The sequence below is a fragment of the Trichechus manatus genome, unplaced genomic scaffold (genome assembly GCF_000243295.1).
Source record: "Trichechus manatus latirostris isolate Lorelei unplaced genomic scaffold, TriManLat1.0 scaffold00076, whole genome shotgun sequence".
Lineage (NCBI taxonomy): Eukaryota > Metazoa > Chordata > Mammalia > Sirenia > Trichechidae > Trichechus > Trichechus manatus.
This window is the reverse complement of record NW_004444012.1, coordinates 1,038,579-1,064,143: the sequence shown is the minus strand read 5'-3', so window position 1 is coordinate 1,064,143 and position 25,565 is coordinate 1,038,579. Positions and strand designations below refer to the sequence as shown.

The following is a 25,565-nucleotide window of genomic DNA, read 5'->3' as shown; positions in this document are numbered from 1 at the left end:
CCATTGTTGCCTTCCAACTTAGGGGGCTCGTATTTCAGCCCTATACCACACGGTGTTCAGTTGTGATCCATAGGGTTTTCACTGGCTAATTTTCAGTGGTAGATCACCAGACCTTTTTTCTAGTCTGTGTTAGTCTAGAAACTCTGCTGAAACCTGAAACCATTATTGACCCTCCTGTTATTTGAAATATTGATGATACAGCTTCCAGCATCATAGCAAGATGCAAGCCACAGTAGGACAGACTGGCAGACAGGTAGTGGCCCCAGTCTCTGCTAATCATTATTAGCCCTGTAGACGCAACTCACTGTATGGGTCACTTGGCTAGGCTCTGTACAAGGCCAGCTGCATAGAGCTGGCACCTATTGTAGAGTCTAGGAACTTAGGGGTGCAACAGCTAATACCAAACTATATAGAGAAAATAGACAGGAATCTGATTAAAAATAGTATAGAAAGTCTTAGCAACGTGGCTTATTATTAAATGAAATCAGGTTTACCAAGAGTCAAACCAAGTGAAGTAAATGGATTTCTGCATAAGCAAGCAAGAGGACTAAAGCTCTAAGTCTCTCTATTTGCTACAAAATAGCTGTGTGACTTTGGGTCTCGGTCATTTCATCTGTTCAGTGGGAATAATGCCACCTCCACTTACTAAAGGTGGAGTACTATGTCAAGTTCTTGAAGTCTCCTAGAGTTGTAACATCTCTATTTTTATGAAATCGTATCTCTAAAATGCAGTGACCTACGGAGAAAGTATTCACGTATCTGCATCATACATAGGGGCTGCTTCGCTGGCTAATTAATTGGCAGGCAAGGCACTCAAGAAGGCTGAAGGGGTCTATTTCAAGAGCAGATGGCATGATCACACATGAGGAATGACAGCTGTGCTCTTGCAAAGCGGAAGGAACTCAGCTGGGTCGCTGGCCCTTGCTGCCCGCCCTTGTTTGGGGGTACTGTTCATTTGAGATGCATCTCAAGGAGTCCCGGAGAATGAACCTCTGCAGCATTGCTTAGATGACATGCATCATCCTTAGGAAGCAGAAAAGCCATGGTCCTTAGCACCTGAGAAATTTTGGCAATGAATAGAAAGAAATATGTGGGGTCTGTAATTGCTTTCTCAGATGTGGCAAATCAAAAGCAGGCAGGACACTCCAGCTCAGTCCAGCTTCTCTTAATTCCAGCATGTTCTCTCCTGTCTGCAAAGTGTAACAAGAAAAATTGTCGAGCACCCAAGTAACACATGTTGTGAGCTTAGAGCTATGTGCAAACGCCAGAGGGGCCCTTTAACAGGAAGCCTGCTTCTGCTTGGTTTCCCAAGAGGCTTCTGTGCATGATACCACGTAGCAAATAGCCGCTTTAGTTATAGGTTCTTTCATCCAAGAGCTACAGAGCATTTAATGGATGTCACGTGGTGGTAAGCTGATTATCGTCTGGCCCATTCCACAGTTAAGGAAACAGAGACCTAATAAGCTGAAGTACTTTGCTTAGAATCCAGTACCTGACCTGATGCTGTTATCTGAGGGTACTAGCAGACTAGTCTTCCATCTTTTAGAGCCAAGGCAGTTTCAGAAATTCCGGCAATGTACTAAAAGTTCAGGCAGTGTGGTCTTAGGACATACACGTCTCCTCAAGGACGCTCCCTTTGTGTCTCCTGTAGATTTTTGGGTGAAGGCTTGTTTGCCAGGAGTTCAGATCCTCCCTTAGAGGTTATTTCATTCGATAGTTTATTGCCAAAGAGGAACCTGACCTCAAATCACCAGCAGAGGTATCTGGGGTAGCTTCGCAAAGAATGTGCCGAGTGCAGGCCAGGCTTCCGTTGCAGTGATTTACCTTTCTTAGAAAATGCCACAGTAATGTGTTCCCGTTCAGATTGCTCTGTCTTCTCCAGTCCTAGGTTTTCAGGAGTCTTCATCCCATTCACTTAGTTTTCTATGAAAACAGTGACTCAAAACGTGATCGACTTTTAGAGCCAGAAAGGACCCTGAGGTCCTCGAACAACAAGACAACAACAGTATGAATAACAATAGCTAACATTTGTTTTGCACTTACGGATGCCGGGGACTTTCCTAAGGGTTACGTCCCTCGTCCTTTGTCCTCAGTATCACCCTGTGAAGTAACATTATTATTATCTCCACCTTACAGAGGCAGAAACACGGTTGGGACAGGGGTCCTGAGATGTGAAGCATCTTGCCAGGGGTCACACAGCTAATTAAGGACAGACTAGGACCAAAGTTTAGGTTTCTCAAATCCAACTTTAACATGGAGTTCGTGAGTAGTGCAAATGGTGAACACACTCAGCTGCTAACTGAAAGGTTGGAGGTTCAAGTACACCCAGAGACGCCTCCAAAGAAAGGCCTGGTGATCTACTTCCGAAATATCAGCCACTGAAAACCCTATGGAGCGCAGTTCTACTCTGACACACATGGGGTCGCCGTGAGTCGGAATTTACTCAGTGGCAACTGTCTTTGAAGTTTGACATTCTTTCCAGTGTGTCTCAGGCTATAGGCTGGGAACATATTCTTCATGGTCCACACATTCTGTGAGAATACATTTAATTTTCTGTTTTTATTTTTATAATTATCTAACTACGAAACTCTTTGCAGTGAAAAATTCACGAAGATATTTTTATGGAATAAGTTAAGTGTTTCTTAAACTGCAGCATGGGGCCCCTGTGAGTCTGAAAGGTGGTCTTTGGGGTCTGTGACATTTTTCCTTTAAAAAGGGTTTGTACGTTTCTAGGGTTTGAGAATCCTCTTTCTGTACCATACCACCCCCAATCACATGCTTAGAATCACGAGTATATACAGGTGGTAATTATTACACCCTCCTGCCTCTAAAATGTTTTAGATCTTGACTGCATCCCTTCCGTAGAAGTCACTGCCACTGATCGAATTTGCATGATCATATTTGAGTTTGTAAGTTTTGGGGAAAGAGCACAGTCTTTGGAGCAAATGGGACAGGAGTGGGTTGCAGTGCCCACACCCCATTTTCTGATGCACTTTGCGTTTTGACCTCTCAGTGACTTTGCTCCCGCTGATCCCCCAGCATCCCTCACTTCCTCCTTTTCCGAGACCCATCAAAATCCTACCTGACCTTCAAAACTTAATTCCAATGGCACGCCTTCCATGAAGCCTTTTCTGATTCCAGTTGGGAGTGGTCCCCTCTCCTTTAGTCGTATATGAGTGTACAGGTTTAGTGATCGTGCCAATCTGCCTTTTATACAGCTATTGTGACATCTATGTCTATCATAGACCGTAAATTCCTTCCTGGTAGGGACTGGCTTTGTACTTCCCATAGTGCTGAGCCCATGTGTTATACATGGTAGGCATTTAGCACATGTGTTGAAGCTTTAGTAAATGAATAAAGGGAATGAATGACTAGACCCAGAATCCACTCCAGTCCCACCTTGAATTGTTGGAAGATCACATATACGTTCAGGCCTCATCTCACCCAAGAGCTGGCCAATCAGTGGTAAGAAACGCACTTTCTGTGTGAGCAGTGCTGATTTTGGTAAAAAGAACAATTGTTGAAAATTTTAAGTCACCCTATTATTTTCCCATGGTGTAGGCGTCTAATGGTAAAGATAAAATTTGCCCTTTTTACTTGCCCCCCCTCACTCTCTGTCACACCAAACCTGTTCACTATTGTCACAGATAAATATTTTTTATTATCTGCTTTGTCTTCGCAAAGGGTTTACAGCCATCCATAAGGAAACTATGGTAAAATCATAATGTCATTGGTTCCCCCAAATATAAATTGGAAGCACAGGTCTAGCCAGGGCTGGGGGGGAGGACAGAATGCAGGTAGGTAGACTGTTAACGTCTACATAGTTCAAATTTAATTGTGTTACACTTTTTTTTTTTAAATTGTCATCCAGTTGACTCTGACTCCTTGTGACCCTATATGTGTCAAAGTAGAACTGTGCTGCATAAGATTTTCAATGACTGATTTTTTTGGAAGTAGATTGCCAGGCCTTTCTTCCAAGAAGCCTCTGGGTGGACTCCAACTGCCACCCTTTCAGTTAGCAACCAAACTCCTTATCTGTTTTATGCCCAGGGACTCTGTTGTTACAATACCTGTTGGTGTCGAGTCGATTCTGACTCATAGCGACCCTATAGGACAGAGTAGAACTGCCCTATAGGGTTTCCAAGGAGTGGCTGGTGGATTTGAACTACTGACCTTTGGTTAGCGGCCGAGCTATTAACCACTATGCCACCAGGGCTCCATAAAATTGGCTTTGAGTTTCCAGGCAGCCAAAGCAGACTAGAAGCATTCCCAACCACCCAGTTGTCATCCACAGGAAGAACAAAATCAGTTCCTCAGGGAGTGCAAAGCACTCATTTCTCAAATACAGAATTTGATATCAAACTTATAGAGTAAATACAGTTAGAGTTCTTTTCATAAAGCTGCTTTTAAAGATAAAAGCTGAGGACAAAATCTGTGACAGCCGAATGATGTTCCCGTGGATATGCAATACTTATTTCCTGTCTTTAGAGTAGAATTCCCACATGAGCCTGTGTTTCGGGTAGAGATTAATGGAGATAAAAGCAAAATGAGGATTTGGAATGAAGCGGGATGTAAGTGATGAAAAGGATTACAACCACAAGCAAATGGACCCTGTAAAATGGGCCAGGGAAATGCTCATGCTGGACCGTGTATTGATCAGGGAAGCCTATAACAAACAAGCCTAAATTCTCTACAGCTTAGCACAGTGGGGATTTACATTTGCTCACATCATAGTCCCAGGCCCTGAGTGGGCGGGCACCTCTCCACCTGGTCATTCAGAGACACAAGTTCCTCCCATCTGGTCGCTCCCCCAGCCCCCAGGGTGGGACTTCACAGGATGTGCTGTGCTTGCAGTTTTCCGGGCATGGCGCTTCAATGCCGGTTCTGATTCTGTAAGTCTGGGGTGGGGTGTAAGCATCTGTATCTCTAGGAAGCTCCAGGTGGTGCCAACGCTGCCGGATCACACACTTTGAGTAGGGAGACCCTCAGACTTTGGAGTCCCTCATTGGACCTCTGTATCCAGTTGAGAGAGGAGAGAGGGTGTGGAAGACTGTGTAGGAGTTTTTAGGGCCAAGGCTGAAAGTACATCACGTCCGCCCATTTTCTGCTGTCTAGGACTCAGTCCCATGACCCCACATATCACCAGGGAGGTGGGGAGTGTCAGGAGGAGAAATGGAGCTGGTGAGCGCTTAACAGTGTCGCCACAGCCAGCCACAGTCCAAAGGTCACAGAGATGTTTCCACTCAGAAAGTCCGGATGACCTCCAGGCTCAGAGCTCGCGTGCCCTCTGGGGTGTACGGCCCTGTTTACCCTCCTTTCTCTTTTAAAAGCACCCATTTAAACTTTGTTTAGAAAAGGCGGTTTGCCCCCATTCCCCAGTTTTACCCAAAGAATGCCTTGTGGAACAGGCCTCCCCAGTTACCTGGATTCTTCAGGGCATCGTTCATGTATAGGCGAGGTGCTGCTGTGTTGGGCTGTGTGCCTTTTAGAGAGCATTTCTCCTCATCCTGGTTCCTGTTGTCTGTGGGTTAAGCTCTGCATCCCCTCTGGCTGTGACAGCAAGGTTCCTGCAGCAGTCACTCCAGGGCAAAACAGATGGAAATGTTTGATAGGCTGGATGAAAAGTGTTTAACGTCCCGGCCATCTATGGCTCCTTTCTTAGAGTGAGAAGTTATCCTCTGGATTCCGAGTTTCCACCGCTGATCTGTTTCATAGTATGAGAATGGTAAGAGTCCTCCATAAAACCACCTTTGGGATTTTTTTCTGCTTGCCCCATAGATGTGCTTTGTATTTATCTGGAATGAAACTGACATTCAGGGAGGCATGTAGAAAATTGGTTTGTGAGAATTATGGCTACAAATACCATCCACAATTTGAAGCCACCCAACCCCACCAAGCATCGAGTCTTCGGTGGCCTCTTGGAAAGACTGAATGTGGCTGCCCGCCTCCCTGCCAGTGGAGCCCGCCAAGTGGCTGCTGGTATTGATTGAGTGCTGTTGGCACACTCCTCCCTGTAGCGGGGGGCGGGGGGAAAGGCACCCAGCCTGGCACAGCTTGCTCTGCTGTGATCAGGACACAAAGTCTGAATGAAAGAGGACGCAGTGCAAAGAGGCAGGGCAGACAGAGGCCCGTACATGGGTGGAGGAGGTCGGAGACTGTTCTCACTTCCCAGGCGCTGGAAAACAAAGACAAGCAGAGGCAGCCTGGGACCTCTTCTCTGTAGCTTCACAGGCTAGCTGGGCTCCTGCAGATTTTCTCTCACTCAAGGTGGCAGGAGGAAAGCTGATAAGATGTTTTGAATACTTATTTCTTAGGGATATAAGGATATTCTGGAATTCCTGGGTGGCTGCTAACCAAAAGGTTGGAGGTTCAAGTCCACCCAGAGGCACCTTGGAAGAAAGGTGTGGCGATCCATTTCAAAAAAATTAGCCATTGAAAACCCTGTAGAACATAGTTCTACTCTCAACATACATGGGTTTTCCATGAGTTGCATCAACTCGAGGGCAACTGGTTTTGTTACCGCCGAGGGCACTGAGGCCCTCCGGACTCAGTGTGTCCTTGTCTTTCTCTTGTAAGAATATACAGAGGAGATCATTTTTGAGTTCAGCTCTAGCAGGTTTATTTTACTTGTGACAAGTAAAAGGAGTCAGTAGGGGTTCATGCCTCTGCAAAAGACTGACTCCAAGGGGGAAGCAAGGCTAGGGCTTATATGGTTTCGGTGGAGACAATAGAACAATGAATATTCAGTGGGTTTCTTTGAAGGGGCAGGCACTTCTCAGCATGGCAGTGCATACTAATTAGGTTGTGTGCCCATCTGGAATCCAAGATGGAACTTGCCTGATATTCAAGATGGAGTCCCCTTGGCATCACTTATCATGGGATATGACGCAGGCGCACTGGTCCTCTGTACTACTTCGCCCCCTTCGGTGGGCCAAAACAGAAGTCACACTTGGTTCTTCCATGCATGTGGAGCCTGTAAGAAGGGGAAAGGGACTAGAAAAACACTAAGGAGGAAGTAGTAATTCACGGGTTCTTCTGACCTTATTTTATGTTGACAGGATGTGGTTCCTGTTTACCCAACTTCTAGGTGGTAATCTTTTAAAAGCTCTGTATTCCGCCAGCACAGTTAACCCTATCTGTCTCAGTTTTACTGGTTGAGGGTTTCTTAATGAGTTTTGATGATTTTATAGCAAGAGACCCAAGAACAGGAATCAGCCCTGCCATCACCACTTCCTCACCCATATAAGGTTCCCAGGCGTATCACACACAAGGAAACTTAGTCAAATAGAAATCTAAGTGCTGGTTCATTAAGATCTGTATTCATCCCCACAGATCCTCAGTGCAGAGTGCTGCAAAGGCTGGGTGGGAGTGTGCAGCATCTTGGTATGAGACCTAATCAGGGTCTTCTCCCCCATCCCTTGCACTTATAGGACCCGGAGTCACTGCCTCCCTGGAATTTTTGCACCTTAGACTTCCCACTTGCCCTATGCTAGTCCTGGCCAGGATTTTAACCTAGACAGTCTGTCTTCAGAGCTCGGATGCTTACCCAGTTCAATAGAACAGTGACCACAGATTAGATGCATAGTTTGGAGGGGAGGGCACAAGACTAGGGTGGGGGGCTAGAAGGAAGCCCCAAGCTCACTTTCCCAAGAGGCAACTGGCCCATCACTCCCTACTGCTTGGTGAGGAAGGACAGGCTTCCTTCACTCTGAGCTGGTTCTCCCAACTCGTGTCCTAGCCCCCACCCTTCATGGTTCCCACTTCATGCATCATGGCAGTTAGGTCCTGCCCACTGTGTGCTCCTAAGGTTGGCCCGGTGTGTCCTGCTGTAGGTTCTGGATGTGCTGTGCTCCCTCTGTCTCTGCAATGGGGTCGCAGTGAGAGCCAACCAGAATCTGATCTGTGACAACTTGTTGCCCCGGAGAAACCTGCTCCTACAGACACGACTGGTTAATGATGTGACCAGGTAAGACTGCCACCATCACTGAGAAGGCCAGGCATCATTCTGCCCATCTTGTTACCAGGCAGGAAAGAGAGAGGGCTGGCTGAGCTCAAAGCTGCCTACCCGTGCTTTCTGTAAGTAAGACAAGAGCAGGCTAATGCATGCTTTTTATGTCCAGGGCCTTGTACACCGACCTCTTTAGCAAAGCTTCTCAAAAATTTTCCCTCAAGTGGCAAAGGTTGGAATATATGTAGCCCCTGAGGGCTGAAAAATTTGGCCTGATGTGGTCTACCATGTTTTATCTTAAACATTAGTGTAGATCTTGTACTTTCTTCATAGTATATTCATATTTATTTTGACATACCAACTATTTTTCTTAAGTCTTTTCATAAAATCGTTGTTCCACATTGACACTGTGGTTTGCTGTATCTTCTGGCGCATGAACACTTTACCTCCAGGCCTGTCTTTGGGGACCATCATGAAGAGCATGGGCCTGTGTGGAACTCCTCGCCTACTGGTCTGTACATATGACCTTATCTGGGTCATGTGAATTCACGGGTCCTGGACCAGGCAGGCCAAAGTTTCTTTGGCCACTTTCTACCTAGACCCACACCCTCATCTGCAGTGCTGAGAAAAGAACCTTTGGAGTCTAGAGTAGCCAGCAGACTTGAGCCATCCACGTGGGCTTCGTTTCTTTTAGGTGCCGGCTTATTTTTTCCTTGTCCACCCGGAAGAGATCATAGCCCCTGTCCAGTCACCATAAACCTCTAAGAATATGAATCCAAACAGAAAAATTCCATATGGTTTCTCCCAAGATTTCAACCACTTTGATAGGTTGCCTAAGAAGGACTTCCTAATGCCTTTGAGGAAACCCTGCTGGCATAGTGGTTAAGTGCTACAGCTGCTAACCAAAAGGTGGGCAATTGAAATCCGCCGGGCACTCCTTGGGAACTCTATGGGCAGTTCTACTCTGTCCTGTAGGGTCATAATGAGTGGGAAATGACTGGACAGCAACGGGCTTGGCTTGGGCAATGCCTTTGAGAGACTGTTGTTATGAATAATGCGTAGACAGCAAAGCTGCTGTTAGGAAAATGGAAGTGCTTAAACCAATTTGCTGGAAGATGCAACTTAAATATGTCATTTATTTCACTTACAGAAAGAAACAGAGGATTGTAATCATGACGACTCTGTATAATGCTTTCAGCATCAGTTACCCACGGGTGGCCCTCAGAAAATGTTGGTTGCATTCAATGAAATATTTCAGGAGACATTCGTTATATTTTATAATGGAATCGGTGTTGTTCTGACGACTTTCGCTAAGAACTTGATCAAGTATTGGGGGCTTTAAGTTTTTTCTACTCCAGAACAATGCAAAAACACATAGAATTCCTCTTGCCCCAGGTTTAACTGAGCCAGTGCCTCCTATCCTCTGCTTCAACTTGCTTTCTGTTTTTAAGAGTCTGTAGATGTTACCTGTCCCCATGTTTAATTTCAGTATCCGGCCAAACATCTTCCTGGGAGTCGCTGAGGGCTCAGCCCAGTACAAGAAATGGTATTTCGAGCTAATTATCGACCAAGTGGAGCCCTTCCTAACAGCAGAGCCCACACACCTCCGGGTGGGCTGGGCCTCATCCTCAGGCTACGCCCCATACCCTGGAGGTGGAGAAGGATGGGGAGGCAATGGTGTTGGCGATGACCTGTACTCCTATGGCTTTGATGGACTTCACCTTTGGTCAGGTGAGTACCTTACCAAAGCCTTGGCCCCTTACCTTTTACTGGGAATGTTGGAGACTCAAATAGTTCAAGCTAAAATTGTCACCTTCAGGTGAAATGATACAGACTCAAGAGTCTCAACTAATTAGATGGTTGGATGGGAAGAGCATCAGGTCTGAAACGAGACTGTCCTGGGTCTGAATTGTGGCTCTGGCACTTTGCAGCTGTGTGATCTGGTGCAGATCACTTACCTTTTCTCAAGCTCGGTGTCCTTATCTCTATAATGCTTATTCCGCAAGATTGTTCAGATTATGTGAGCAAACGGGAAACCTGAAAGAGACTCAGCATTTATTTACTGGATGGTGAGCTACATGCTTCTTGTATGTTTTGTCTCATTTTATCCTCCCAGTGACCCCTTGAGTTAGATAATGTTGACTTTATGTTACACAGGTGCAAACAGAGGCACAAGACATTTAAGTAATTTATTCAACGTCGTACTAGTAGGGATCCAGATCTAACAACAAGTCCAGAATCTTGTTAATGCAACCTGCTGCCTCAAGACATAGTATGTAAATTATCTGGATCAGTGTCTGACACATAGTAGGTACTAAGCTCTTAAGGATTCAGCAATTCCTTTTTTTTTTAATAAGCATTGATGCTTTCTCCAAGCATGTCCATGGCCTGTGCTGTGGAGGAAAGGGTTGGCTTCTGTTTGGGTGAAATTACAAGCCCAACTCTCAGGCTTGCACACAAGAGTTCTGCCTCTCCTGTCTGTTGTCCAGAGCATGTCTTTTCCGTGACTTTTGCAAAACTTCATTTGGAGCCATTGTGTTCCTTATATAAGTCCTTTATGTAAGCATTGTGCTGTGTGTCTCTTATATCAGAACCATGACACATTTTTCCTTAAGTCTAGTGTGAGGGAAAAGTTTGCCTTTACAACACAAACCTATGTGTAATTTTTTTTTTTTTTTTGTAGCTCATCACATTTTCCTTCTCTTAGCTACCAGGCTAAAACCTAAAAATCATCCAACTTCAGCCATTAACTCACCTCAGAGCCTGATGATATGCTTTTTGCAGTTGGTCTTCATTTTCAATTGACCGATATGTTTTTATTTTTATATTTGTACTTTTTAAACCTTTAGGAATGGTGCAAACTTATGTGTTCCCCAGTCTCATTTGGAGGAATGAGTGAGAACACCACCATCCATGTCTTCGTGTCCCAGGGGACAGTGTGGTACAGACAAAAGCAGATACAAAATGGAAGGATGATGGGTTAGAGGGAGGTGAAAATCTTGTCTTGGTTTTCTCTCATCTTCCTAACTTCACCTTTCCCTAGTTCAGTCTTCATGAGGGGTGTGTATATCCTTCTTGGTGCTCAGAGCCTCACTGTGGAACCACAGAGTCTGTGGCTATACAATAGCAATGTTTAGCTAGCCCAGATGCCTCTGAGGTTATCACTGGATGTCACAAGGCTATCAGAAAACAGTCTCTGAGAAAATGATTTAGGAAGAAAGAGGCATTATGCTCACACATATCCACAGCTCCTGTATTTGGAAGTATTGATTCTATGAGGGGAGAATGGAATTGGCTGTGAAAATTATTATCCTACTGCCTGTTTATATGTCTTGTCCCCATAAACCATGAGTGTTCTCTGCAGCCCAGATTACTCCCAAAGAGGACTCTCCAAGGGGAGTGTTAAGGAAATATGAAGTACAGCTGGGCCCTTGAATGAAGCAAATTGGACCTTCATTTCAAAGAGAAACTAACCATTCTCAAAGGAAAAAAAATGTACTTAGTCTTTTCCAGTCTTAGAGCACTGCAGGGGCACTTTTGTGCCCCTCTGGAGACGTTTGTGGAATAAATAGATGAATGAATCAGTAGACGGAGAACCCTTCCATTGAGGATCCAGAAAGGGCTGCTTTCTGTGGACATCACGGCTAACTGTTTATTGTTACAGTAGTAGAGAGTGCACCATCTTCCTCCTGCTCACTTGTCCTCTCCTACCTCCTCTGAAGGGAAGCTGATGTTCCAAGCCCACATCAGTCGTCACTAGCAATGACTATTGTGAATAGAGGTGGGGGCAGCGGGATTGTGACTCAGCTTCTGGTTCTCTGAACATCACCTACTCTTGTTCTGCCAAAGACGGGCACATTCAGGGGACTGACTTCTCAGTCCCAAGCTGCTGATGATACGTGGAGAAACTAGTGTCTCTGAGATGTACACCTTTCATTCCCACTAAAATCCAAAGCTTCCTTGGATCTGAGCATCATCCTGAACTCTCCCACACCTGGTGAACATATATCTTGCAGAAGGCACTGCAGGCAAATATGTCAGCGTGTGCTCCGGCTGAAGAAATAACGTTTCTGTTAATGGCTGCCACCAGGACAGCCGTGAATTCCAGACTATCAGATGAAAGGGTAATTGTCTGAAGAAGAAATAAAATGGAAATGACACTCTAACCTCCTTACTACAGAAGAGAATGGAAGGTGGTTAGGGAGAGAAATGGGAAACTGGTTGTGACAATTCTTCTCCTTTTCCTTGAGATTTCAATGCCTTGGTCAATTAACTTTACACTTATATGTGTGCATAAATTAAGCAACTGCCTTGAACTGGTCTTTAACTTGCTTATCAAAGTACAACAGACGTTGCAGTAGTTGGAAAGAATTGTGATACCCCCAAGACCTTGTCAATGGAAAAAGTCAAGAGGAAACAGCATGGCTTTGCAGTTACGCCTGGGTTTGAATCCTGACTCCACCACTAACTGGTTTTCTGACCTTAGGAAAATCAGTTAACCTCTCTGAGCCTCAGTTTCCTCAGATAAAATGACGATGATCTAAGGCTCTTATGAAGTTTAAATGAGATAAAAAGGTGAAGTTCCTGACACACGTTAAATACCTACCGTCTTAGATTCTGGAGCTCTGGTGATATGAGTTGGAATCGACTCCACGGCAGTGGATTTGGTTTGGTTTTGGTGAGGCAGTGGTTAAGAGATTGGCTGCAAACCAAAAGGTCAGCAGTTCAAATCCATCAGCCACTCCTCAGAAATCCTAGGGGACAGTTCTTGTCTGTCCTATAGGGTCACTATGAGTCAGAATCGACTCGACTGCAATGGGTTTTTTTTTTTTTTTTTTTTTTTTTTGGGGCAGTGGGGGTGGGTTTGGTCTTAGTTTCTTAGTGCTCCTGTAAAAAAATACCATAAATATGTGGCTTTCTAGAGCAGAGATTTATCTTCTCACAGTTTAGGAGGCTGGAGGTCCAAATTCAGCGCACTGGCTCTAAGGGAAGGCACACTCTCTCTGGGGTTCTGGGGGAAGGTCCTTGTCTCAGCTTCTGTAGCCTGTGTTCTCAGTTCCCCGCGCGATCCTCACGTGTCCTCCCGTCTTCCCCAGTTTGGGCTCAATTGTCTCTAATCTGCTCTTTTCATGTCTGAAAAGTGATGAGGTTTAAGACACACCCTATGTTGATAATGACGTCATCAACCTAACAAAGAAAGCCCTATTCCCAAATGGGATTACATCCATAGATAGAGGGGTTAGAATTCTAACACATTTTGGAGGGACACAATTCATAACACCCATTGTGATTTCCCTTCCCTCATTGTCTGTGAAGTCCTGTGTAATCTTAAAGACCAAATCCAGTGTCCTGGGTACCTTACTGAAGACCATGAGAATAGCCCAGTTAGAGCCACCCTGTAATCCCTAAGGGGATAAAGAACCCAAGTCCCACGCTGAATGAGAAAGAAGTTTCCAAGTGACATCTGGGAATATGAATGATCTTTTTGTCTGTAGGAAGAAGCAGCCTTGGTAGGTCTCTTTTTAGCTCTAGAAGCCTGTGAAGTAACCTACAGACAACCCCCTTCCCAGCCCTGCTCAACCCTCCCTACAGAGTCCTGGATTAGCTCCACCACGTGGTTCCCTTTCTAAAGGAATGACATCACTTTGCCTCTCCTGACATAGCTGCCCGTGGCCTTTCAGGACTCAGAGCAGCCTGAAGTATGTCACTGCTTAGGAGGCAGCTTCTTAGGAAGAATTCATACCTCTCTTTCCCTTCTGACAGCTTTTTCCCCTATGATTTTGATAAAATAAATGACTGATGTCTAGAGGCAGAATTGGAATAAACAGAGAAATTCACTTTCCCAAGAGATAGGTGATAAGGAAGTGAATGAATAGAGTAAAATCATGTTTCCTAATTTATTAAGAGTGCTGACTCATCAAGATAATTTGGCTCTGCTGTCAGGTGGTGCAGTGATTAAGAGTTCGGCTGCTAACCAAAAGGTCAGCAGTTCAAATCCACCAGCTGCTCCTTGGAAACCTTTTTGGGCGGTTGGACCTTGTCCTGTAGGGTCGCTGTGAGTGGAAATTGACTTGACGGCAACAGGGCACATTTGCACAAGGGGACCTTAACCAGTTTCCCTACCAAGCTGAGTCCCAGGGTGTTGGTTTGCACGCCCCGCTCTCAAAGCATGCCCTGCAGCATCTTGGTCAATTGGCATAACAAAGTTTATTAAGAAAATGTTCTGCATCCTGCTTTGGTGAGTGGCGTCTGAGGTCTTAAAAGCTCGTGAGTGGCCATCTAAGATGCATCAATTGGTCCCAACTCCCCTGGAGCAAAGGAGAATGAAGAACACCAATGACACAAGGAAAATAATAGCCCAAGAGACAAAAGGGCCACATAAACCAGAGACTGCATCAGCATGAGACCAGAAGAACTAGATGGTGCCCAGCTACCACCAATGACTGCCCTGACAGGGAACACAACACAGAGTCCCTGACGAAGCAGGAGAAAAGTGGGGTACAGAACTCAAATTCTAGTAAAAAGACCAGACTTAGCGGTCTGACTGAGACTGGAGGGACCCTGGAAGTTCTGAAGGAATTATCTCTGTTAGCCCAAAACTAAAACCAGTCCCAAGGCCAACTCTTCAGACAAAGATTAGACTGGACTGTGGGACATAAAATGTAACTCGTGAGGAGTGTGCTGCTTAGCTCAAGTAGATACATGAGTCTAAATGGGCAGCTCCCGTCTGGAGGCGAGATGAGAAGGCAGAGAGGGTCAGAAGCTGGTTGAATGGACACGGGAAATCTGGGGTGGAAAGGAGGCGTGTGCTGTCACAGTATAGGGAGAACAACTAGGGTCACATAGCAGTGTGTGTATAAAGTTTTGTATGAGAAACCAACTTGAACTGTAAACTTTTGTTTAAAGCACAATTAAAAAAAAAAAAAAGCATGCCCCTCTGTGAGCCAGACCTTGCCAGCCCCGGTGCTGTGGGGAGAGGATCAAGGAGTAGCGTAGAATACTAGCATATTTGTGTCTTTGGATGCCATCACTTTCCAGACTGCCCGAGTATTTGTGTTTATGTTATAAGGCCAAACTCTGCAGTGCCTGGAGCTACGGAAATCCTGAGCACCAGTGTTACCTATTGCCTGCGTTACTTGTCAGAAGAGACAAAATCCCACGGTTATACAACCTTGGGTTAATTTGAAGATGTGCGCATATGATTAAGTGGCTTTTTCTGGGTTTGGAATGGCCTTTCCGGGCTTCCTGAGACTTTCTGATGGGTCTGAGCCTCTAAATCAAGGGAGGCTTCTTCTCTCCCTTAGACTATCAGAGGTGAAGCGACTCCCCAACCTCTTTTGACGGATAAACTTTAGGGTTACTTAGAGTTCCTAATATCACAAAGAACAGTTGCAGAGGCTGATAGAAAACTCTCTGAAGCCAGTTGATTTTGCTTTCTGCGTCGTCGTGGTTCTGTTCTGTGAGGGTCAAATCCAGTGAAGACGTCTAAAAGCGGTTGTTTTAAACACTATTTCTCAATAAAGGGAGTAGACTTCTTGATCACTTTTTGGACTCAGCCCTCATGGCTGTGATTTTCCATGTTGTTACTTCTTTTTCCTAATATCACAAAAGATGTACTATTTCTATGATGTTCTGGCAAAATCATCTACTGTTAGCCTGGTAATTCAGGTTTTTGGAGCGCTCATTTAAAAAAGAAACAATAATAGCAGCATTTATCGTGGGTTACAGTGCAAGGCCCTCTTGTAATCGTGCTACATGGGATAATTCCTTCAAAACGTATACCGACTTTGTGAGGTAGACATTGATGTGATTCCCATTTGACACACGAGGAAACTTGAGTCCAGAAAGGTACGTGACTTCGCCCGAAGTCTCACAGTTAGTGGCAACGCTAGGATTCAAAGCCAGGCAATCTGGTTCTAGACACTGCCCTTAATTGTTACACTATATTGCCTCTGGACATCAGTCATGTATTTTATCAAAATCATAGGAGTAATGATAGTACCTCACAGACAGCTCTGTGTTTTTTTAACTGTGGTAAATACATACGTAAGAAATCATTTGCCGTTTCAACGTCACATGCCCAATTCAGTGCATTGGTTATGTTTATCGTGTTACCAAAAACTCTTCACAGCAGGTATCACTGTGCCCATTTTACAGATGGGGAAGCTGAGCCCCTAGTGAAAAATTATGTGCCCAGGTTCATGTAGCAGGTAAAGACTTGGGAGGATTTGAACCCAGGCCTCTGTGACTACCAGGCTCCTTCCCACCCTGTGTGTCGTTATTAGGAGCATCATCTTATGTAAATGTAGAATACAGGACCCTTCTGACTGGCTCCAAGTGGCAGAAATTGCTTCCTCTAAATGGGAATTGGTTTATAAAACACAGTGTACAAAAGCAATTCCCCAATTTTTTTTCCAATTCCAAAATCATCACACTGCTCACTTTTTAAAATCAGATATACTTCATCACATGACCTAATCACAGACATGAATGTTACATGAAATGGGCTCTTTTATTCAAATAGACCTGCCGTGATTTTGTCTGTTACTCTAAGTACTTGTTAAGTACATGCTACGTATCCAGAGATTATCAACCGCTTCCCCGTCAGTTTCTAGATAATATTGGTTCCAACTTTGTATTTTCTACCATATGTGTCTTAAAAGAGGCTTAGCCTGTGGTTTCAACTTGCCTGTTCATGATCTTTAGTGAGTGTTTCAAAGGGAACTTCTGCTTGGAGTCCAGACTGTTGGAATAAGGAAGGTAAGAGGCAGTGTCTTTCAGCACAAGGACATCGTTACCGTCCTGGTTGGTGTTATCAACAAAGAAAGCAGGCCAGACAGGAGAGAACTTTCCCAGCCGTCATTCCTCTTTAAGACAGTTGACAGCTGTCTTAGTCATCTAGTGCTGCTCTAACAGAAATACTACAAGTAGATGGCTTTAACAAGGAGAAGTTTATTCTCTCAAAGTCCAGTAGGCTACAAATCCAAATTCAGGGTGTCAGCTCCAGGGGAACGCTCTCTCTGTCGGCTCTGGAGGAAGGTCCTTGTGATGCATCAGTCTTCCCTTGGTCTGGGAGCATCTCAGCGCAGGAACCTCAGGGCCAAAGGACACACTCTGCTCCGGGCACTGCTTTCTTGGTGGTATGAGGTTCCCATGTGTCTCTGCTCACTTCTCTTTTTTGTATCTCGAAAGAGATTGGCTTAAGATACTATCCAATCTTGTAGACCTCATCTGTATAATAGAGTTTACAACACATAAGGAAATCACATATAGCCTCATGATAGGGATAGAGTTTACAACACGTAAGGAAATCACATCAGATTACAAAATGGTACACGATCTTACAGTACTGGGAATCGTGATGCAGCCAACTTGACAGATATTTTGGGGGGACACAATTCATTCCATGGCAACAGCGCATGCCATGTTACAGGTTAAATCAGGCTCTGCTCTCAGCTTTTGACAGCGTAAAGGCTCCGCTCTGGGTGAAGAGCAGCCCACAGAAGCTGACCTTCATCCTCACTGGTGGAAGCACAGGCCACATAGAAGCCCCCGCAAACTCTGAGAGGGTGGAGGAGGCACTGAGTCACATAGTTCAATGAGGACACTTCTGTCCTAGTTTATGTGAGTCTCAGAAAGGTGAAGGACTTTATCGTTTGCGTTTTGATCCAGCGAGAACCTGGGCACTTTTAAAGGTAATTGTACAACCAAACATTTCAATTACTTCTTGGTTTTCCTAAATTCACGGGAATCTCTTGGGATTTCTTTGAATGACTCCAGCGATATTTTCCAGAAATTAGCCTAATGAAAAGAGAAACACCTCAAGCAGGAAAGATTGTTTTTTGATGGGCGAATAAGACAATCTTTAAGCATAAGACAATTATAGCAAGCTTTGCTGAGCTTTAATATCATAGATGCCTTTCATAGCTGAAGTGAATAACACAAGGAAGAAAAGATTCTGGGACTTGGGTTATCTCAATGCTATAAAAAGAATTAGGAGTATTCAGGGTCCTCAAATGGAGCAATTTGACAGATGCCAAACCTACATACTCTTCAAGTCTGGCTTGGTTTTTTGTTTTTTCTTTTAACAGTTTTTGAATATAAGTCCTACAATGAGGCATTGTCCTTCATTCTCAGCAGTGAAGCAAGGTATTAAAGCTGAAAAAAAAAAAGCACAGTTTGAGGCCATGCCAGACTAATTTGCCAATAATGCGTTAAATGTATTGTGCCCTGCTGTGCTGTTTCAGTCAGGGACTCTAGCTCCTACATTCCTGTCCAGCTTTATTTCCCACTGCACCACCTTCCTGAAGCCCATGTAGTCCCGGCAGTCCAGCCTTACCAGATGGTAGCCATTCTGCAAGTATGTCACACTCCTTTTGCACAAGCTGTTCCTTTCCTTTGGAATCCTCTTCCTCATTTATCTAGAAGAAGGAAGAACTTTTCATCCTTCAAGGCTCCACTTGTCCTGTGCTCCCAGGTGGACGTGGTACCTTCCTTGACCTCTCTGGGCATCACTTATGATACTGTGCTGTAGATATGAATATGAAATATGCACACACATACATATACACACACACATTTGTTTGAATATGACTTAATATTCAAATTAGCATATTTGAATATTTATTTCCCACCAGGGAAGACTATTTAAGGGCAGACTGTAGGTCTTTTGTCTTGACCCTCAGCCCCAACCACAGTATGTGGCACAGAATAGAGCCTCACTACTCTTTGTGGAAGCCTAGAGGGAGTACAATATGGATTTGTCAGTCACCCAAAACAATTAGAAGAGCTTCCTAATCTTTTTTGTTAAGAATAGAGTGATTTTACTATTTTAAAATCTACCACTTAATGTAGACTCTATTACTAGAATAGCAGTAATCACTGAAAATATTAAATAGCTCTAAACCAAGAGTAGAAAAATTATAGAGCAAAGATAAATATAAAATACTTGTAAATCAACCACATATCTATCAGAAAGGAATTAAAAAAAAAAAACCTTTTGATAGCATTTTAGGAAGCCACTAAATATCCAGTTCTAATGATTATTTTACAATAGAATGTTTGCAATATGATAAGTGAATAAAACAAGTTAGAAAACCTGTAATAATACCAGTTTGGATGAAAACGATGTATATAGGAAACACTGCAAGCAGTCACGCCAAAATGTTAATGGTAATTATTTTTAGATGTTTTTATTGAGTTGGATTTTTTCCTTATTTATACTTTGCTATATTTTTCCAAATTTTCTCCAATGAACATCTATTACTTCTGTAACCAGGAACAAGGTATATTTTTATAATTTTTTTTTTTTTTGTCTGAAACTCCATTTTAATTCTTCTCTCCTTTCATTGTTCTCTTCCAAATTCAGAACTACAAACCTTATAGGGGACAGGTGGAGTGATGATAATAATTTGACTTTAGAATTTCCGGAATGGAATGGTGGGAGATATAAAAGCAGATAGGAGGTTTTCTCACTACTTTAAGTTAGGTCAGGAAATGACAAATCATCTTAACAAAAGATATGTGCAAACCCCCGCAAAAATCACCAGTACAGAGTATAGCTGACAACGTGCTTCCCTGCCTGCCTGAAACAATGAGGTTCTAAAAAAAAAAAAAAAAAAAAAACTATGCTGCACATTTTGATGGCTAGCTGACCTTGCCGCTCTTCACTTAGATGGCATCTGTTGCATGCTACAGCGGCCATCACTTTTAGAAGAAGCAGAAGAGAGCAAGGTCTTTGGGTGTCTGTGAGTAAACACACACATACACAACCTACACCCACATCTGGTGGATACCAACAGAAAACAAACAGCAACCTCGAATACCAACCACCTCTGGATATTGTTTTTATAAATTAGGGCTGGTAGAAGAGTTATGTCAGATAATTACATAGATATATGGGAAGTTCAACTATAGCCATAAAATATAGCCCTCTACGGTGAATAGCTCATCAATTTTCTGCAAAACAGAAGCACCCAAATCTCACTCTGTACCAGGGCTTCTGCAGAATGCTCTCCAAGTGGTCCATGCCATGATACCATTTTGAGGGGGTGAGAACCCCCCTTAATAAGAGCGTCCTGACAGCTAAGTAACAACCTTTTGGGTGAGCTCCAAGGTATAAAAGCAGTTTGCTCATTACCTCAACACCGGACTAGAGCCTGAGCACATACTGAATGGGTATAATTCTTTCTGTTCCCGTTCAGAGCAGCTTTCCCCTGAGAGACATCTCAGCATGGTGTCTGTCCACTGACCAGGTTAGGAAAGCGTCTCTCATTGCGCATCTCACACAGGTAAAGCAAAGTTACATTTCATGTGCAATGCCATATCCAGACCTGTGTGCCCATCACACCTCCCCTCTGGGGGCCTGTGAGTGGTCCCGTTTGTCTCCACCATCCCTGAGTTTCATCCCTCAACCTATCCCTCCAGTGTGGGGGGATTGTCCCATGCGTCTTGCTTTTATTTACCCTGCAGGCCGGATCCCCAGAGCCGTGGCCTCCATCAACCAGCACCTCCTGAGGTCCGACGATGTGGTGAGCTGTTGCCTTGACCTCGGGGTGCCCAGCATCTCTTTCCGCATCAATGGGCAGCCGGTGCAGGGGATGTTTGAGAACTTCAACACAGATGGACTCCTCTTCCCTGTGGTGAGCTTTTCAGCAGGTGTCAAGTAAGTTATGGCTGTTATTTCATGGAGAGTAGCTGCTACCCCACGGCCCCTATGAGCTAAGGAGTATGGTAATCTCCTTCAGAGCTTCAGGACCACAAGTCAGACTCCCTAGGAATGTGATGGTGAAGCGTGGAGAGCAATGCAGTCGTTCAGTAAAGACTTGTTGAACGTATACCCCCTTCCAGAGATCATATACTGTATTCGGATAACTAAGACAAGCCCTATGTATAAAGTCACTTTAATAATATAAAAGTAGTACGTTCTGATTATAAAAAATTCGAAAGATATAACTAAGACAAGGAAAACCACCCATGATCCCAATGTCTAGCTGTAACCTCTACTAATATTTTGGTGTTTTCTTCATCTTTTTGCTTTCAATACGTGCTGTTTTTTAAAATGGGCATTGTGCTGAATGTGAAGTTTTGTATCTTGATTAATTTTTATTCAGCAGTAAGTAGTGAGTCTTTTCCCCGGTCATTAATTATCCTCCTCAGAATGATTTTTATGGTCGTAGCTTATCCCTTCATTCAACTGTTTCATGATAGAGCCATTATTTGCTCTTAGACTTTTATGCTGATTCCATTTTTGTTGTTACAAATAAAATTATTATGAATGTCCTTGAGCATAAATCTGTGTATGTTTCTAAGCATTTCTTCTTAGAAGTAGGTCTAAAGATACAAACTTTTGGAAGTCTAAGTGTATAATTATGTGGCCAAATTGCCTTTCATGAAAATTGTATAAACAATTCAGAATTCCTTATCAATAATTCCAATATCTAAAAACTTTGAAAACCGTAAATTTTTTTACAACTCATTTAGCAACAAAACGGGGACTGGATCCACTTCGTGGTAAAAACTAACAGGAACAGACATGAAGCTGTTCTTAGGATTTTATTTATTTTACTAGCTGTGACTATTTATACGTTTAACTAAAAAAAACCATTAATGTGTTTGATTATGGGTATGGCCCGTCACCCAGCTGGAGGTTCAGCTTAATAAATGGGATGGCACCTTATTTCTTTCTTAAAATATGAAGAATGCTGAAGTCTGAAACACATCTCCAGAGGTTTCAGATAAAGGATTTGGACATGTATTATCATTTAAAGCACTGTATGGGAATGCCTAACTAATGGGATCTTTATTAACCTTTACTGTTACTGTTTTGTTTTTTTTTAACCCTTGCCAATTTGAGAAAATTATATCTTAGAGTTGTGTTATTTTATTGTACTTTAGGTGAAAGTTTACAGAACAAACTAGCTTCTCATTAAACAGTACATGTATTGTTTTGTGACATTGGTTACCAACCCCATGACATGTCATCACTCTCCCTTCTCAACCTTGAGTTCCTTATTACCAGCTTTCCTGCCCCCTCCTGCCTTCTCGTCCTTGCCCCTGGGCTAGTGTGCCCATTTAGTCTCGTTTTGTTTTATGAGCCTGTCTAATCTTTGGCTGAAGGGGGAACCTCAGGAGTGACATCATTACTGAGCTAAAAGGGTGTACGGGGGCCATACTCTCAGGGTTTCTCCTGTCTCTGTCAGACCAGTAAGTCTGTTTTTTCTTTCTTTTTTGGGAGTTAGAATTTTGTTCTACATTTTCCTCCAACTCTGCCCAGCACCCTCTTTTCTGAACCCTGTCAGAGCAGTTGGTGGTAGTAGCTGGGCACCATCTAGTTGTGCTGGACTCAGTCTGGTGGATGCTGTAGTACTTGTGGTCCATTAGTCATTTGGACGAATCTTTCCCTTGTGTCTTTGGTTTTCTTCATTCTCTTGCTCCAAACGAGATGAGACCTGATGATTTTCCTGTAGATTTTAGAGATTAGACTCACAAGCTTTTAAGATCCCAGACGCTACGCACCAAAGTAGAATGTAGAACATTTTCTTTATAAGCTATGTTACACCAGTTGAGTTAGATGTTCCCCGACACAGGGTCTCCACCCTCCTCTGCCCAGTAATTCGGTCCCTCAGGGAGTTTGAATGTGCCTATTGAGATTCTAAGACCTTCCCTTGTACAAGTTGTATTGGCTTCCCCAGTATTGTGTACTGTCTTACCCTTCACCGAAGTTACCACTTTTCTATGGTCTAGTGTTTTTCCATCCCCATCCCTCCCATCCCTGGTAACCATCAAAGATTGTTTCTTTTTGTGTATAAACCTTTTCATGAGTTTTCATAGCAGTGGTCTCATACGATATTTGTCCTTTTGTGATTGACTTATTTCACTCAGCATAATGCCCTCCAGATTCATCATTCCTTATCGTTGCATAGTATTCCATTGTGTGTATCTACCCTAGTTTGTTTATCCATTCATCTGTTGATGGGCATCTAGGTTGTTTCTATCTTTTTGCTATTGTGAACAATGCTGCAGTGAACATGGGTGTGCTTATGTCTATTCGTATGACAGCTCTTATTTCTCTAGGATATATTCCTAGGAATGGGATTGCCGGCTCATATGCTATTTCTATTTCTAGCTTTTTAAGGAATCGCCATATTGTTTTATTCCCACCAGCAGTGCTTTAAAGTTCCAACCTTCCCGCAGCCTCTCCAACATTTGTTATTTTCTGTCTTTTTGATTCGTGCCAGTAATGTTGAGGTGAGATGGTATCTCATGGTAGTTTTGATTAGAATTTCTCTAATGGCTGGTGATCACAAACATTTCCTCAAGTGTCTGTTAGCTGCTTGAATGTCTCCTTTGGTGAAGTGTCTGTACATATCCTTTGCCCATCTTTTAATTGGATTATTTGTCTTTTTGTTGTAAAGGTGTTGGATTTTCCTGTAGATTTTAGAGATTAGACCTTTGTCAGATTTGTCATAGCCAAAAATCTTTTCCTAGTCTGTAGGTTCTCTTTTTACTCTTTTGGTGGAGTCTTTTGATGAGCATAAGTGTTTAATTTTTAGAAGATCTCAGTTATCTAGCTTATATTCTGCAGTTTGTGTGTTATTAATTATGGTTTATATCTTGTTAATGCCGTGTATTAGTGCCTCTAGCATTGATCTTATTTTTTCTTCTATGATCTTTATAGTTTTTGGTTTTGAATTAGTTTTTGTGTATGGTGTGAGATATGGGTCCTGTTTCAATTTTTTGCCAATGAACATCCAGTTTTGCCAGCACCATTTGTTAAAAAGGGTCTTTTCCACCTTTTATGGACTTTGGGCCCGTGTCAAAGATCAGGTGACCGTAGGTGGATGGATTTATGTCTGGGTTCTTAATTCTGTTCCATTGGTCAATGTATCTGTTGTGGTACCAGTACCAGGCTGTTTTTACTACTGTAGCTGTATAGTAGGTTCTGAGGTCAGGTAGTGTGAGTCCTCCAACTTTATTCGTCTTCTTCAGTAGTGCTTTACTTATTCGGGGCTTCTTCCCTTCCCATATAAAGTTAATGATTAGTTTTTCCATCTCTTTAAAGAATGCTGTTGGTATTTGGATTGAGATTGCATTGTATTTGTAGATGGCTTTGGGTAAAATTAACATTTTCACAATGTTGAGTCTACCTATCCATGAGCATGATACATTTTTCCATTTATGTAGATCTCTTTTGGTTTCTTGCAGTAGTGTTTTGTAGTTTTCTTTGTATAGATCTTTTACATCCCTGGTTAGATTTATAACTAAATATTTTTTTAGGGGTATTATAAATGGTATTGTTTTCCTGATTTCCTTTTCATTGTTCTCTTTATTGGTGTATAGGAATCCAACTGAGTTTTGTATGTTTATCTTATATTCTTCTACTGTGCTGAATTTTTCTACTATTTCCGGTAGTTTTCTCATGGAGTCTTTTGGGTTTTCTATGTATAGTATCATATCATCTGAAATAGGGGCAGTTTTATTTCTTTGTTACCAATTTGGATGCCCTTTATTTCTTTTTATTGCCTTATTGCTCTAGCTAGGACTTCAAGCACAGTGTTAAATAATAGTAGCGATAAAGGGTATCCGTGTCTTGTTCATATTCTCAAGGGGAATGTTTGAGCCTCTTTCCATTAAGAATGATGTTGGCTGTTGGTTTTGTATAGATGCCCTTTGTTATGTTGAGGAATTTCTCTTCTTTACCTATTTTATTGAGAGTTTTTATCAGGAATGGGTATTGGACTTTGTCAAATGCCTTTTCTGCATTAAGAAGCTCATGTGATTCTTTTATTTATGTGGTAGATTATGTTGTTTGATTTTCTAATGTTATATCACCCTTGCATACCCAATATGAATCCCACTTGGTCGTGGTGTATTATTTTTTTTGATATGATGCTGAGTTCTATTGGCTAGAATTTTGTTGAGAATTTTTGCTTCTATATTCATGAGAGCTATTGGTCTGTAATTTTCTTTTTTTTTTTTTGTGGTGTCTTTGCCTGGTTTTGGTATCAGGTTATGCTGGCTTCATAGAATGAATTTGGAAGTATCTCTTTCTTTTCTGTGTTCTAAAGTAGTATTGGTATAAGCTCTTCTCTGAAAGTTTGATAGAAGTCTCCAATTAAGCCACCTGGGCCAGGATTTCTGTTGTTGTTGTTGGGAGTTTTTTTGATTACCTTTTCAATCTCTTCTCTTGTTCTGGGTCTGTTCAGATTTTCAACTTCAGTTTGTGTTAGTTTGGGTAGGTAGTATGTTTCTAGAAATTTGTCCTCTTCCTCTGGGTTTTCAAATTTGTTGGAGTATAGTTTTTCATAGTACTCTGTTATGATCCTTTTTATTTCAGTTGGGTCTGTTGTAATGTTGCCCATTTCATTTCTTATTTGGGTTATTTGCGCCTTCTCCTGTTTTTCTTTTGCTAGTTTGGCAAGTAGTTTGTCGATTTTGTTGATCCTTTCAAGGAACCAATTTTGGTTTTGTTGATCTTTCTTTTGTTTTTCTATTCTCTAATTTTGGTTTTGTTGATTCTTTCTTTTGTTTTTCTATTCTCTATTTCATTTATTTCTTCTCTGATCTTTATTATTTCCTTTCTTCTGGTGGCTGTGGGCTTCTTTTGCTGTTCTCT

General features: G+C 42.8%; 1 protein-coding gene across 1 annotated transcript in view; it reads left to right on the top strand.

Annotated features, from left to right (window-relative positions):
• Positions 1-25,565, top strand: part of RYR3 (ryanodine receptor 3) — a 420,187-nt gene that overhangs the window by 124,870 nt on the left and 269,752 nt on the right. Inside the window, exons 17-19 of the mRNA XM_004380716.1 lie at positions 7,833-7,966; positions 9,438-9,679; positions 20,420-20,612. Coding sequence (XP_004380773.1) covers positions 7,833-7,966; positions 9,438-9,679; positions 20,420-20,612 — 569 coding nt within the window. The remainder of the gene's footprint in view (positions 1-7,832; positions 7,967-9,437; positions 9,680-20,419; positions 20,613-25,565) is intronic.